The 16,863-nt window shown below is 44.4% G+C and overlaps 1 protein-coding gene across 4 annotated transcripts in view; it reads right to left on the bottom strand.

Moving 5' to 3' along the window:
* traf3ip3 (TRAF3 interacting protein 3) overlaps positions 1-16,863 on the bottom strand; it is a 53,508-nt gene that overhangs the window by 18,052 nt on the left and 18,593 nt on the right. For all 4 annotated transcript variants that reach the window (XR_013577270.1, XM_078546550.1, XM_078546551.1 and 1 more), the window contains exons 5-9: positions 10,669-10,698; positions 7,220-7,315; positions 4,777-4,848; positions 2,117-2,257; positions 1,434-1,571 (exon numbers count right to left, since the gene is read on the bottom strand). Coding sequence is in view for 3 of the 4 variants with exons in the window: in XM_078546550.1 (XP_078402676.1) it covers positions 1,434-1,571; positions 2,117-2,257; positions 4,777-4,848; positions 7,220-7,315; positions 10,669-10,698 (477 nt within the window). In the remaining variant the exon portion in view is untranslated. The remainder of the gene's footprint in view (positions 1-1,433; positions 1,572-2,116; positions 2,258-4,776; positions 4,849-7,219; positions 7,316-10,668; positions 10,699-16,863) is intronic.

Consider the following 16,863-nt stretch of genomic DNA (forward strand, 5'->3'; position numbering starts at 1 on the left):
TGTGACTCTCCAACTCCACTGTTAATGCACCATCCTAGTGTGGTGAATTGCATAATACTAAATTATTTTAAAAGGAGAAAGACAAGTCAAATTGTTGTACATTCATGGACAAAAGCAGTGGATGTATTCCCTGATGGGGGAACATGCGTTCCATTCAAACCTGAAGCATCATGATTATGAATCTATTTTCTCTTATTTAATGAGTTCCCAAACATCATTAGTCAGTCTGTGAAAGGAGGGACTTCATGCACATCCTGGTGGTTTGGCTCTGAGGGGTATTAGCAAACAACCAGGACAGGATGTCTATCTAATCACCCTAGTCAGAGAACCCTCAGCACCCTACAGAGACCCAAGGAGAATTACACTGCAATCTGAGTTTTTTTTACATAAACTCATTATTGGATCAGTCCAGTTAGAAGATTGAGACCTGCCCTGGTTTTTCTCTGGAGCAGTTTCACCAGCAAAGTGGGACTGAAGTGATAGTCCCCCTAATGTGCTGGCTCCAACCTGACTCCAACCTGTGCTGGAAGTTATTACCAATGCAGGTTGGACTCCTGGGAGACAAACCTGCTAAAAGGAGGGAACTCATTGCTATTAAGAGAAAAAAAGCAGTGCTGCAGCTAGAATTTCACTAGGAGAGAGAGGATCCAGAATTAAAGGGAGAAGGCAACACTGGGAGATTATACTTTAATTTATCTCGAATAGTTTGGAAGAGCCAAAATAGCAGAGCCAGCCAGGCTCTGTCCCAAATAAAAGGGACAGTTGGTCAATAATAGGTCCTCTCCTTTCTCCTTTATCAATGACCTACCTGCTGGCCTCTTCTGGTCTTAGCTAAGGAAGCAGGGAAATGGACCTGTCTTTTTTTGCCAATATCGTAGGAGATGGTGTGGCAAAGTCCCTCGTGTCCCACGTGGCTAAGATCCCAAACGGAAGCATTCAGATAAGGTTTGGAAATTGTAACAACTCCAGAAGCCCTGCTACCACCGCACTGATTTGGACATTGTAGCTTAAAAAGTATATTGAAGCTGCTCCTATTTGAACTTTTACAGATTGCTCTTAAATGATTTTCAAATTTTCTCCCGTTCAACTTTTAAGGGAAATAAGTAAGATATTGTTCGGTACCCGGCTCTTAGGTTAATTGGTAATCATCAGTTAAGAGGTGCATAGGAGCGACTGGAGTGACTTAACCTCTGACTTTCTTCTATACCTGTGGCCTTCACTTCCACTCGGGACCTCTCCACCTGCCATAGCTGAGGCAGCAAACTCAGCAGTCGGGCAGCCACAGATGTGCAGCAACAGCATATAGAAAATGTCCGCTTTGTCAAACAATGCAATTTTATCACTTCTATATTTTGTAAAATTTAAGCTAATGTTTTATTCAAACTTATATTTTTAAAATCAATGAGTCAATGTGCGTTATGACACAAAGTTACCTGCAGTTTGCTCTGGGTTATGTGTAATTGATCTGTGGTCTCCAAGTGTCTGATGGTCAGCTCAGCACAATCTGCCTGCACTCTATCACTTTTCTCTTTCCAGTGAGCAGACTCCTGTTCTGCTAAACTCAGTGATCTCTGCAAACACAAACATGCAGGATTTATGCACCTTCACAAATCAACTCTCGAAGAGGTATCGGAAGGTATGATTTGCTGAGTATTGATGAATTCAGTCCGTCTTGGCTAGAGGTTAACCTTGTTACTCTCTCCTCTGGTGCTTTGCTGATTTGAAGAAGCGGAAGAAGCAATCAAACATATCATCCTGTACCAATACAAATCTTTAGGTTTCATTGGAGCTTTTGCTTTAATTAAAATGATCTGAAAATTAAAGGGCAGGGGAATAATTGATCTAGACATGTATTAACTGACCTAACATACAGTAATAGGGTATCTTTTGAAAAGTGAACCATTTTGATTACAATTGTTAAAAATCCAATCTTATGTTGCACTCAGACCTGTTTGAGGCTGGTCTATTTTGGTGCTTCTCTTAAAAATCAATCCAACTCGATGCATTAGCTTGTGACCTGCTCTATTTAATCATAACTCTCACTCCAGACATTTCCCAGTGTTGGCAGCTGGACTGAGCTCTCAGTCACTCTGGACTTTAACTTTCTGTCTCTTACCTGTACATTGGCCAAAGTTTGTTCAGCAGCTGTTTTCTCCCTGATTGCCCTCTGGAGCGACTCCTTAGCAACAAGCTCATACTTGAGTTTTTGCTCCTGCATTTCAATCATGCTTTCCTTCATACTGTCTCGCGAGTGATTCTATGGAAAAAAAAAACAGTGAATGCTATTTCCCAGCTGTTCACACAACACAGTTCGAAGGTCAGTGTTAACGGCCAGAGATGGTATATGTATCTATGATCAGACCGCTGCACAGAATTATTGGTAATTTCAGTAGCTTACTATTAAAAACTTAACTCTATGAATTATTTGGCATTCTCTGGATCTGAGTATTAATTTCCCTTCAATCACAATTTCAGGTTGGGCAAGTACAAAATGAGTTTCAATGGCCTCAGTTTCATGCCTGGGGTATTTCACCATCAGGCCGCATTTAAATGCAACTGGTCCATTTTCCACTTGTGAAGAGGGTGCAAAGTGACAGGAGCTGGGAAAAACTGGGTGGCTGTTGGCCACCAGCCAGTTTACAAGTAGGTGACAGAGTGGGTTTAAAGAGGGTCTCACAAGGAGGGCAAGTGGGGGTGAGGGTAACGTAGGGCAGGAGGGGCTGCAACTTCCTTTATGGGACCTGGAGAAGCACACCTGCCCCTTCTGACCTCTTAAGGCATTGCTTTTCATTTGGAGCCTCTTCATCTACTTGCCTGATGAAGTCTTGCTTCAGCCCAGTGGGTTGCTGGGAGAAATCAATGGTTTCTCTGCTCAGGCCTCAGTTAAAATGCCATTGAGATCCTATTGACGTCATAGAACCCCGACTGGCATTCATGCACAAGGATCTGACTGAGTTCAGTGGACACCTCATCCTCCATTAAACCTGCAACATTAAAGTCAGAACCAAGGGGGAATGGAGTTGAAAATAGAGCTCAATTTTAACTGCTTGTTGACTCTGTTACCAGCAAGCAGGGAGTATATAAAGCTCCGGTCATTGTATCAAATCCATCTGAGTGGATCTCTGATCACTTCCCAGTTCTAAAACTTTTGATCTTCATTTTGCTGAGCTCAACTAATGAACATACAAACAAACCAAATCAAAGGAAAGAAAGTGGAAGCGGATCCATCCGGCCTCTTCCATATTCATTTGGGGTCATTTCTGCACAACATGATCCATATCTGCATTTCCTATCCACCACACCACCCCACCACCCCCTCACCACCCACCAGACACACAAAAAGGCAAAAAGTGAAAAAAACATAGGCCTATTTAGACAAAAATGGTACCTCCCGACATCTGGCCTTTGCTCACACTCCTTGTAAAGCATTCCATCTTCCAACAATCCTTTGTGAAAATAATTCATTCAACTACCCCCTTCATTCTTCTAATTCTTCAGATAAAACTGAGTTCATACTCTTGTTACCAATTTACCAACCAGTGGAAACAAACTATTTACGCTCTCAAGACGTTTCATAATTTTGAAAACCCTCATTAGATCTATCCAGCCTTTTCAGTTTCAGTGAAGAAATAGCCTTGCGTAAAATTTTTCACTCAGCGGGTGGGCGTGCACCTGACCCGACTGAGCGTAAAATGATGCACTATGATGTCGGGCATTCGCCCCGACGTCATCGGGCATGCGCGTGATATTCCGGTCAGCGGGCGCGTGCCAGAGTCGGTAGTGTGCCCACCAACAATTCAAAGGCCATTAAAAAGTTAATTAAAAGAAAACTTTCACTGCCCATCCAACCAGACAGTTGGCGGGCAGGCAAAAATGCCAAGCGGCCTTTGCACTTTTTTGGAAACCTCATCCACGAGCGGGATAGGTTTCCAAAAGCAAATAAGAACTTTATTTTTTCATTAATAACATGCCCCTGCTTATGTGGCAGAGTTACATGAGGGGATGTGTTTCATTACATTTTTATTTTTTTAATTATATTTTTTCATATATCCTCATCTCCCTGAGGCAACTCTCTGCCTCAAGAAGATCATGTAGCGTGCACTCATGCGCATGTGTGAAGGTCTCGCTCACCCCACTCGCAATCCTCCGCCTGCCGGCACAGGCAGAGCTGAGCGCGGCCGCTCACGTTTGACGCTGGGCGGGCCTTAATTGGCCCACCAGCGTGAAATTGCCTTCCGGGCCTGATCACGGACGGCTTCTCGACCACCCCCGCCGAACCCGCATGCCAAGGGCAAAATTGTTTTGAGCCTCTAGTAGCTCTTTGTGTCAGTGCAGTGAATTCTCACTGTACTCTTTTAGTAACTCTAATATCCTTCCTATAATGGATGACCAACTCCAACTTTGATCTAATTAATGTCTTGTACATTACTTCTTTGCCTTTATATCTATTACCCCCTGTATAAAACCAGCAATTTACCATTTGCTTTATTTATAGCATTTATGTATCTGCATCCCAAGATCCGCCAATTTGTTAAGAATCTTGACTGTTCAGGACACATTCCCTTTCACTGCTCATTTTTTTGAATAAGTAATACTTCATATTTTTCCTGTTAAATTGCATTTGTTAATAACATCACACTGTCCAACTTCAAAGCTTTAACCTGAATGATACTTTTGCTTTTAGACCTACATTAGCAGACATTTTTAACTCAATGATTTGCAGAAATTAGCTCAGCTCAGAATTTACTTCTTTAAATATGTCTTTCTTTCTGTTACCTGTGCCCAGATGTGTAACTGACTCTCAAGTGACTGCAGTTTACAACGCATTGAGTCATCATCCAATTGCACCTAAGAAAGCAGAAATAAAGATTCAATTCAAAGTCAACAGCAGATAAGAAGAGCCCATATGATCCTGGGCTAAAATATGTTCATCCTTAGAAAATTCATCCCATCTTTAGGCAGATGAGGGTCTCATATAAATTTTAAAGTCATGTCTGATGATGTCATTGGCATTGCAATGCATTTTAACTCATGAGGCTGACATGGAGCCAACTCTGACACCTCAAACATGGCAGAGTCCATGGAGTACCCAAGAGGCCAAGGTAAATTTGAATAAGTAACTTTTAGCTTGAATCCTTGTGCCCCTCCTGTGCTCACTGCTCCACCAAACCCACCTTTACCTCGGCTGGTTTATTGTGAAGTAGGTTTATGGGGGTAAGTATAGTTGGGTCTATCTATGTGGTTTAATTACATTTGGAGTGCAAGCTTGAAATCATCAAAATAAGCCAGCTGCTTGACATGTTAATGAGTAAACATGGATACTACCTTAGCATGTAAGTTCTGAAGAGAATTTGCATTTTTAGATAACTGAAGAGATTTGGATTTCCAGGGGATCTTAGTCTGTTTACAACTAGCCAGATAAGCTGGGCTAAGGCATGTGTTTATTTTCCCCGAAGGCTACTGACAATATTGGCAGCATGAAAGTTTTTATATTATGAGGGAGATACAGCTTCAAAGATATATGGAACAATAGAATTTACATATTAAAAATAGAGAAACACATATTAAGGAGAATGAAAGTCCATGTAGGGAGAAGGCCATGTAAGATCTAACAGCAGTATTAGAAGCCGCCAGCCATGTGTGCATAAGTCTGCTCTATAACGAAACTGAAGTTGGGATTCCACTGTAAAGTGGGTATTGTGTTAACTTGCAGGTACTGTTTTAAATCTAAAATCTATTTTGTGCTGTTGCCTTAAAGGGGATGGAAGTGGGAGCCAGGTTAATTATAAATTTTAGGAGTTATTATCACAACAAGTAATTGTAGTCTTATATATATGCTTGAAATCTTTTATTTTGTTAATAAATATTTTAATTTAATTTTTAAATTCTCTAAAGTTCTTGGTGGACTTATTACTTCAGAATTCAGTGTACACAGCTTCTCGTAATAAATACAAATCGCAAAACCGTTGTGATAGTGTGACCAAGTTTCCCTTGTGGATTTGGTCCACCTGGCACTTATCATCTGCCACATCAAAACACTGGCCCAAAGGTACCTTGGGCCATTTTCCATGTTCAGCCTTTTGGAGTTGTGTTCTTGAAGCTGTTGATCAGTTTTTGCTGGTTTTTCCAAATTACTATATACCTGACCGCCTTCCTGGTTACGGAACTGTGTTGTGTGAGAGAATGTAAAGAAACATGGGAGGACAGGGGCTGGAATCTAAATAAGAAAATGCAAAGGATTAGCCTGTTATGTTATACCTCCCTGTGCCATGTCAGCACAGGCTACCCTGAGACTGAATTGGAGCACAGAAAGAGTATTCAATGCTATTGCAACAACATCAAGCATTGTTGTTGGAAATACTATTATGAGGCTATTGAATTTAAATTTAAATGTTCTATTTAACACAGGGTGAAATGTCCCATGGGGTGACCTCTAGATCTTATTAGTTCAAAAGTCATGATCCTGTTGCATCTAGCTTGATTTTAAAATGTTATCAGTAACTATTTAACTATTTACTGTAAAAAAGCAACACAACCGAAGCTTGTATGTGTTGTGGCATACCTGCACAACAAATTGTTCTTTTAGTGTGGCTGGTATAAATATCATTGGCCTTACTAATAAAAATAGAATGTATCACACCTTAAAATAAGTACCAATGCAAACTGAAAATATTGAATTTTCTTGAACATGTGTAATTAAATATTACTTTGTGCTAGGACCTGGGTTAAAGCCAACATTCACATTAAATCCTGCCTCATGTCTGCTGGATTATTTTTCACTTCCATTCCAGGAAATTTGCTTGGCTGGAAGTATATGGCCTTACAGTACAGCCCCTTCAAACTAAAAACTCACATGCACATATGGAATAACTTACACACCACGGTCTCTTCAAGACAACAGATCATTGACAATCTGCCTACATTCTGCTTATTAACAAGTGAATATAAGTACACACCATCCTGATTTGGACATATACCACTGTTCCTTCATTGCCACTGGGTCAAAATTCTGGAATTCTCTACCATCTGGAAACACCATACAACAAGGACTGCAGTCCAAGAAGACCCACCATCACTTCTCAGAGAAACCAGGAATGGGAGCTAAGTACCACCTTTGTCAGCACTTCCAACATCTCTTGAGTAAATGTGCAATGAAATGAAAGATTTTGGATTCAACAACCAGTACGAATTGGCAGTAGATTGCTCACTCCCTTCCTACCTTCCATGATTTCTCTGTCAGCTGCAAGACTGTTGCAAGTAGCTGTTGTAGAAGAGTGAGCTTCTTTTTTAGCATCAGCTCACGATGCAGAGCTTCCTACAAGAGAAATACGCATTTAGTGACAATCAAAACACAACCTGATAAACTCATATTTTTGCTTGAGTAATGAAACTACATTAAATCACCAAATCTACACATGTTGAATTACAGTTATTGAATTTTGATGGTGAAAATCTTGAGCTATACATATATAAAATGACCGAAACAAAAAGCTAAAAGCTACTGCGGATGCTGGAAATCCAAAACAAAAACAGAATTACCTGGAAAAACTCAGCAGGTCTGGCAGCATCGGCGGAGAAGAAAACAGTTGACGTTTCGAGTCCAACATGACCCTTCGGCAGAACTGAAGCATAGTTAGAAGAAGGGAGAAATATAAATTGGTTTAAGGTGGGTGGGGGGGGGGGTGGGGGTGGGGGGAGAGACACATTGAGGGTGTGGTGATTGTGGAGATGAGCAAATAATCAAAAGATGTCACAGACAAAAGGGTCAAAGAGGTGTCGAAGGTGGTGACATTTGTCTGAGAAAAGTGCTAATTAAGAATGGAAGACAGGATATTCAAAGTACAGCTCTAGTGGGGGTGGGGTGGAAAGACTAACAAGGTTTTAGTTTAGATTTAAAAATAATAGGAAATAGGTGGGGAAAGAAGAATCTATATAAATTATTGAAAAAAAAGGGTGGGGGGGTGGGGGGGAAGAAACAGGATGGGGATGGGGGGAGGGGGAGTTTAAGATCTAAAGTTGTTGAATTCAATATTCAGCCCGGAAGGCTGTAAAGTGCCTAGTCGGAAGATGAGGTGCTGTTCCTCCAGTTTGCGTTGGGCTTCACTGGAACAATGCAGCAGGCCAAGGACAGACATGTGGGCAAGAGAACAGGGTGGAGTGTTAAAATGGCAAGCGACATGGAGGTTTGGGTCTTTCTTGCGGACAGACCGCAGGTGTTCCGCAAAACGGTCGCCCAGTTTGCGTTTGGTCTCTCCAATGTAGAGGAGACTGCATTGGGAGCAACGAATGCAGTAGACTAAGTTAGGGGAAATGCAAGTGAAATGCTGCTTCACTTGAAAGGAGTGTTTGGGCCCTTGGACGGTGAGGAGAGAGGAAGTGAAGGGGCAGGTGTTGCATCTTCTGCGTGGGCATGGGGAGGTGCCATAAGTGGGGGTTGAGGAGTAGGGGGTGATGGAGGAGTTGACCAGGGTGTCCCGGAGGGAACGATCCCTACGGAATGCCGTCAGGGGGGGTGAAGGGAAGATGTGTTTGGTGGTGGCATCATGCTGGAGTTGGCGGAAATGGCGGAGGATGATCCTTTGAATGCGGAGGCTGGTGGGGTGATAAGTGAGGACAAGGGGGACCCTATCATGTTTCTGGGAAGGAGGAGAAGGCGTGAGGGAGGATGTGCGGAATATGGGCCGGACACGGTTGAGGGCCCTGTCAACGACCGTGGATGGAAAACCTCGGTTAAGGAAGAAGGAGGACATGTCAGAGGAGCTGTTTTTGAAGGTAGCGTCATCAGAATAGATGCGACGGAGGCGAAGGAACTGAGAGAATGGGATGGAGTCTTTACAAGAAGCGGGGTGTGAGGAGCTGTAGTCGAGGTAGCTGTGGGAGTCGGTAGGCTTGTAATGGATATTGGTGGACAGTCTATCATCAGAAATTGAGACAGAGAGGTCAAGGAAGGGAAGAGAAGTGTCAGAGATGGACCATGTGAAGATGATGGAGGGGTGGAGATTGGAAGCAAAATTAATAAATTTTTCCAGGTCCCGATGAGAGCATGAAGCAGCACCGAAGTAATCATCGATGTACCGGAGAAAGAGTTGTGGGAGGGGGCCGGAGTAGGACTGGAACAAGGAAGGTTCCACATACCCCATAAAGAGACATGCATAGCTGGGGCCCATGCGGGTACCCATAGCCACACCTTTTATTTGGAGGAAGTGAGAGGAGTTAAAGGAGAAATTGTTCAGTGTGAGAACAAGTTCAGCCAGATGGAGGAGAGTAGTGGTGGATGGGGATTGTTGGGGCCTCTGTTCAAGGAAGAAGCTAAGGGCCCTCAGACCATCCTGGTGGGGGATGGAGGTGTAGAGGGATTGGACATCCATGGTGAAGAGGAAGCGGTTGGGGCCAGGGAACTGGAAATTGTTGATGTGACGTAAGGTGTCAGAGGAATCACGGATGTAGGTGGGAAGGGACTGGACAAGGGGAGAGAGAATGGAGTCAAGATAACGAGAAATGAGTTCCGTGGGGCAGGAACAGGCTGACACGATCGGTCTGCCAGGACAGTTCTGTTTGTGGATTTTGGGTAGGAGGTAGAAGCGGGCCGTCCGAGGTTGGGCGACTATCAAGTTGGAAGCTGTGGGAGGAAGATCTCCAGAGGAGATGAGGTCAGTGACAGTCCTGGAAACAATGGCTTGATGTTCTGTGGTGGGGTCATGGTCCAGGGAGATGTAGGAGGAAATGTCTGCGAGTTGACGCTCAGCCTCCGCGAGGTAGAGGTCAATGCGCCAGACAACAACAGTACCACCCTTGTCAGCGGGTTTGATGACAATGTTGGGGTTGGACCTGAGAGAACGGAGTGCAGTGAGTTCAGAGAGAGACAGATTAGAATGGGTGAGAGGAGCAGAGAAATTGAGATGGCCCAAACCTCCCTGTCGCTTGCCATTTTAACACTCCACCCTGTTCTCTTGCCCACATGTCTGTCCTTGGCTTGCTGCATTGTTCCAGTGAAGCCCAACGCAAACTGGAGGAATAGCACCTCATCTTCCGACTAGGCACTTTACAGCCTTCCGGGCTGAATATTGAATTCAACAACTTTAGATCTTAAACTCCCCCTCCCCCCATCCCCACCCCGTTTCTTCACCCCCCCCCCCCACCCTTTTTTTTCAATAATTTATATAGATTCTTCTTTCCCCACCTATTTCCATTATTTTTAAATCTAAACTAAAACCTTGTTAGTCTTTCCACCCCACCCCCACTAGAGCTGTACTTTGAATATCCTGTCTTCCATTCTTAATTAGCACTTTTCTCAGACAAATGTCACCACCTTCGACACCTCTTTGACCCTTTTGTCTGTGACATCTTTTGATTATCTGCTCATCTCCACAATCACCACACCCTCAATGTGTCTCTCCACCACCCCCCCACCCCCCCACCCACCTTAAACCAATTTATATTTCTCCCTTCTTCTAACTATGCTTCAGTTCTGCCGAAGGGCCATGAAGGCTCGAAACGTTAACTGATTTCTTCTCCGCCGATGCTGCCAGACCTGCTGAGTTTTTCCAGGTAATTCTGTTTTTGTATAAAATGACCGAACCCATTTACTCTGGTGAGTTTGGACTGTGTGTTTTAATGAGATATTAAATGGTCATTGCTATCTTCAAAAAAGGAAGTGTGGGATATTACCTTTAGATATTCTGAGAGCTGCTGGATCTCCTGCAAAACATGAATTACAGGTAAAAAAAAAGTAACAAAATTAATTATTAATGAAGGCCATTCAGCACATCAACCTCCTCCTTTCATAGGAACCTCAATCCCTCCACCCAAATGCTTCTTGAATGACCACAGGCTTCTACACCACTACCCAGAAGATAGTTGCAAATATTAATCACCATTTGTAAAAGGTAAAAGCAAAATACTGTCGATGCTGGAAATCTAAAATAAACATAGAAAGTGCTGGAATTACTTCTTCAGACCTGAAGAATAATCATATTCAACTTGAAACATTATCATTTGTGAGGTGTTCCTGACATCAATTCAAAACTTGTTTTTTATTAGCTGTACATGTCATATTGACCTATAAACATGGCATAATGTTCAATAGTGCTTTCAACTTTTCTATTCCACTGAGCATCTTATTTCTTTCTTTCATACATCTCCTTTCAAGATGAAGAGTTCAAGTGTTTGTAGTCTTTCCTCATAATTCATTCTTTGGATTGAAGGGATTAGCCTTATTTCTCTTCTTTGTATTTCTTTTAGGGCTTGGTTAGTTCCATTTTACATTGGTGACCAAAACCTAATGCTCAGTTTGGGTTTCAGACCTCATTATGGCCTTAGTCCAAATGTAGACAAAAGAGCTGAATTCCAGAATTGAGGTGAGAGTGATTGCTCTTGATATCAAGGCGGCATTTGATGAACATAGCATCAAGAAGCCTGAGCAAAACTGAAGTCAATGGGAATCAGGAGAAAACTCTCTGCTGGTTGTAGTCATACCTAGCACTGAAAACATTATGGCTGTCGGAGGCCAATCTTTTCAGCCCCAGGACATCACTGCAGGAGTTCCTCAAAGTGGTGTTCTAGGTCCAATCATCTGCAGCTGCTTCATCAGTGATCTTCCATCTAATGTAAGGCCAAACGTGGGAATGTTTGCTAATGATTAAACAAGGTTCAGCACCATTTGCAACTCCTTTGATAATAAAGTCCATTGCTGCATACAACAAGGCAAGGACAACATCAAGGGCTATTAAGTGGCAAGTAACATTCGCATCACACAAGTTCCAGGCAATGAACATCTTGAACAAGAAAGAATCTAACCATTTCCCTTGACATTCAATACTGTTACCATTGCTGAATCCACCAATATCAGCAGCCTGACAGTTACCATTGACCAGAAACTGAACTGGATCAGCCATATAAATACAGTGGTTACAAGAGCTGGTCATAGGTTGGGAGTTCTGCAGCAATTAACTCACCCCCTGACTCTTCAAAACCTGTCCACCATCCACAAAGCACAAGCCAGGAGTGTGAGGGAATACTCTCCACTTGCCTGGATGAGTGCAGCAGCTCCAACAACACTCAAGAAGCTCAACACTATCTAAGACAAAGCAGCCCCCTTTATCAGCAATCCAGCCACTACCTTAAACACTCTCTCCTTCCAGCACCAGGCACATTTCACAGTTACAGCAATTTGCACCAGTAACAAGATGCACTGCAGCAACTCGCCAAGGCTCCTTCAACAGCACCTTCTAGTTCCACCACTTCTACCGCCTAGAAGAACATCACCGCCTGCAAGCTCCCCTCCATGGCACACACCATCCTGACTTGGAAGCATATCGCTGTTCTATCACTCCCAGGGTCAACATCCTGGAACTCTCTCCAAACAGCACTGTAGGTGTCTTACACCATATGAACTGCAGCGGTTCCAGAAGTTGGCTCATCTTCTTAAGTGCAATTAGGGATGGGCCTTGCCAGCGATATTCACATCCCAAGGACAAATAAAAAAACACGAAATGCAGCATTCAAAACGTAGTTTAACCAGGGAATCATACAGCATCAGCATTATTCCTTCAGGCTTAAATACTACTGATAACAGTGTACAAAAGCAAAATACTGCTGGAAATTCGAAACAAAAACTGAAAATGACTAAAACACTCAGCAGATTGGAAAGCATCCATAGAGAGTTAAACAGATTGATGATCTTTGACAAGAGCTGGGAGGCGATGGCATAATGGTATCCTCACTGGATGAGCAATTCAGAAACCCAGGGTAATGCTCTGGGGACCAGGGTTTGAATCCCACCATGGCAGATGGTAGAATTTGAATTCAATAAAAGTCTGGAATTAAAAGCCTAATGGTGACCATGAAGCTATCATTGATTGTAAGAACCGTCTGGTTCACTAATGCCCTTTCAGGAAGGAAATCTGCTGTCCTCATCTGGTCTGGCCTACATGTGACTGCAGACCAGCAGCAATGTGGTTGACTCCTAAATGCCGCCAGTTGTATCAAACTGCTACAAAGTTCCAAAAAAGGAATGAAACCGGACAGAGCACCAGCATTGACTGACATGGAAATGCACTGGAAATGACAATGGCAAACTCAGCCCTGTCGACCCTGTAAAGTCCCCCTTTAACATTTGGGGGCTAGTGCTAAAATTAGGACAGCTGTCTCACAGACTAGTCAAGCAACAGCCTGACATAGTCAAACTCATGGAATCATATTACAGATAATGTATACACATCCCTGGCTATGTCTTGGCCCAGCAGAGCTGACGCACAGTGGTATACAGTTGGGAGGGAGGGAGTTGCCCTGGGAGCCCTCATCATCGACTCCGGACCCCATGAAGTCTCATGACATCAGGTCAAACATGGGCAAGGAAACCTCCTTCTGATTACCACGTACCACCCTCCCTCAGCTGATGAGTCAGTGCTCCTCCATGTTGAACATCACTTAGAGAAAGCTCTGAGGGTGGCAAGGATGCAGAATGTATTCTGGCTGGGGGACTTCAATGTGCATCACAAAGAATGGCTCGGTAGCACCACCACAGAATGAGCTGGCCAACTCCTAAAGGACATAAAAGCAAAAAACTGCAAAATAAAAATACCTGGAAAAACTCAGCAGGTCTGGCAGCATCTGCGGAGAGGAGCACAGTTAACGTTTCGAGTATGGCTCTTCAACAGAGCTAAGAACTAAGTAAAAATAGAAAAGAGGTGAAATATAAGCTGGTTGGGGGGGGGGGACAGGTAGAGCTGGATAGAGGGCCAGTGGTAGGTGGAGATAACCAAAAGATGTCAGAGAGAAAAGGACAAAGAGGTGGTGATATTATCTAAGGAATGTGCTAATTAAGAGTAGAAAGCAGGACAAGCAAGATACAGATATCCCTAGTGGGGGTGGGGTGGGGTGAAGGGAAAGGATCGAAATAGGCTAAAAAGTAGAGGTAAAACAATGGATGGAAATACATTTAGAAATAATGGAAATAGGTGGGAGAAGAAAAATCTATATAAATTATTGGAAAAAAAAGGGAGGATCGGAAAGGGGGTGGGGATGGAAGAGAGAGTTCATGATCTAAAATTGTTGAACTCAATATTCAGTCCGGTAGGCTGTAAAGTGCCTAGTCGGAAGATGAGGTGCTGTTCCTCCAGTTCCTCCAGCTTCACTGGAACAATGCAGCAGGCCAAGGATGGACATGTGGGCATGAGAGCAGGGTGGAGTGTTGAAATGGCAAGCGACAGGGAGGTCTGGGTCATGCTTGCGGACAGACCGAAGGTGTTCTACAAAGCGGTCACCCAGTCTGCGTTTGGTCTTTCCAATGTAGTGGAAACCGCATTGGGAGCAACGAATGCAGAAGACTAAGTTGGGGGAAATGCAAGTGAAATGCTGCTTCACTTGAAAGGAGTGTTTGGGCCCTTGGACGGTGAGGAGAGGGGAAGTGAAGGGGCAGGTGTTGCACCTTCTGCGGTTGCATGGGAAGGTGCCGTGGGAGGGGGTTGAGGTGTAGGGGGTGATGGAGGAGTGGACCAGGGTGTCCCGGAGGGAACTATCCCTGCGGAATTCCGCCAGCGGGGGTGAAGGGAAGATGTGTTTGGTGGTGGCATCATGCTGGAGTTGGCGGAAATGGTGGAGGATGATCATTTGAATGCGGAGGCTGGTGGGGTGATAAGTGAGGACAAGGGAGACCCTATCATGTTTCTGGGAGGGAGAGGAAGGTGTGAGGGCAGATGCGCGGGAGATGGGCCGGACACTGTTGTGGGCCCTGTCAACAACCGTGGGTGGAAAACCTCAGTTAAGGAAGAAGGAGGACATGTCAGAGGAACTGTTTTTGAAAGTGGCATCATCAGAACAGATGTGACGGAGGTGAAGGAACTGAGAGAATGGGATGGAGTCCTTACAGGAAGCGGGATGTGAGGAGCTGTAGTCGAGGTAGCTGTGGGAGTTGTTAGGCTTGTAATGAATATTGGTGGACAGTCTATCATCAGAAATTGAGACAGAGAGGTCAAGGAAGGGAAGGGAAGTGTCAGAGATGGACCATGTGAAAATGATGGAGGGGTGGAAATTGGAAGCAAAATTAATAAATTTTTCCAGGTCTAGACGAGAGCATGAAGCAGCACCAAAGCAATCATCGATGTACTGGAGAAAGAGTTGTGGGAGGGGGCCGGAGTAGGACTGGAACAAGGAATGTTCCACATACCCCATAAAGAGACATGCATAACTGGGGCCCATGCGGGTACTCATAGCCACACCTTTTATTTGGAGGAAGTGAGAGGAGTTTAAGGAGAAATTGTTCAGTGTGAGAACAAGTTCAGCCAGATGGAGGAGAGTAGTTAGTGGTGGGTGGGGATTGTTCGGGCCTCTGTTCAAGGAAGAAGCGGAGAGCCATCAGACCATCCCAGTGGGGGATGGAGGAGTAGAGGGATTGGACGTCCTTGGTGAAGAGGAGGCAGTTGGGGCCAGGGAACTGGAAATTGTTGATATGATGTAGGGTGTCAGAGGAAGCACGGATGTAGTTGGGAAGGGACTGGACAAGGGGAGAGAGAATGGAGTCAAGATAACAAGAAATGAATTCCGTGGGGCAGGAACAGGCTGACATGATCGGTCTGCCGGGACAGTCCTGTTTGTGGATTTTGGGTAGGAAGTAGAAGCAGGCCGTCCGAGGTTGGGAGACTATGAGGTTGGAAGCTGTGGAAGGAAGATCTCCAGAGGAGATGAGGTCAGTAACAGTCCTGGAAACAATGGCTTGATGTTCAGTGGTGGGGTCATGGTCCAGGGGGAGGTAGGAGTAAGTGTATGCGAGTTGACGCTCAGCCTAAAGGATGTAGTTGCTCGACAAGGTCAGCAGCAGGTGGTGAAGGAACCAACAAGAGGGAAAAAACATGCTTGACCTCATCCTCACCAACCTGCCTGCCACAGATGTATCTGTCCATGACAGTAACAGCAGAAGTGACAACTACACAGTCCTTGTGGAGATGAATTCCCGCCTTCACATTAAGGATACCTTCCATTGTGTTGTGTGGCACTACCACCATGATAAATAGGATAAATTTCGAACAGATCTAGCAACTCAAGACTGGGCATCCATGAGGTGCAGTGGCCCATCAGCTGCAGCAGAATTGTGCTAAACCACAATCTGTAACCTCATGACCCGGCATATCCCCCACTCTACCATTACCATCAAGCAAGGGGATCAATTCTGGTTCAATGAAAAGTACAGGAGGGCATGCCAGGAGCAGCACTAGGCATACCTAATAATGAGGTGTCAGCCTGGTGAAGCTACAACACAGGACTACTTGCGTGCCAAACAGCATAAGCAGCAAGTGATAGACAAAGCTAAGCGATCCCACAACCAATGGATCAGATCTAAGCTCTGCAGTTGTGCCACAGCCATTCGTGAATGGTGGTGGACGATTAAACAACCTGCTGGAGGAGGAGGCTCCACAAATATCCCCATCCTCAATGATGAGGGAGCCCAGGACATCAGTGCAAAAGATAAGGTTGAAGCATTTGCTACAATCTTTAGCCAGAAGTGCCCAGTGGATAATCCATCTTGGCCTCCTCTGGAGGTCCCCAGCATCACAGATGCCAGTCTTCAGCCAATTCAATTCACTCCACATGATTTCATGAAACAGCTGAAGGCACTGGATAGTGCAAAGGCTATGAGCCCTGACAATATTCCGGCAATAGTACTGAAGACTTGTGCTCCAGAAGTTGCTGTGCCCCTAGCCAAGCTGTTCCAGTACAGCTACAACACTGGTATCTAGCTGGCAATGTGGAAAATTGCCCAGGTATGTCCTGTACACAAAAAAGCAGGACAAACCCAACCCGGCCAATTACCGCCCCATCTGTCTACTCTCGATCATCAGTAAAGTAATGGAAGGGGTCATCAGCAGT

Source organism: Cetorhinus maximus, chromosome 8 (assembly GCF_964194155.1).
Source record: "Cetorhinus maximus chromosome 8, sCetMax3.hap1.1, whole genome shotgun sequence".
Lineage (NCBI taxonomy): Eukaryota > Metazoa > Chordata > Chondrichthyes > Lamniformes > Cetorhinidae > Cetorhinus > Cetorhinus maximus.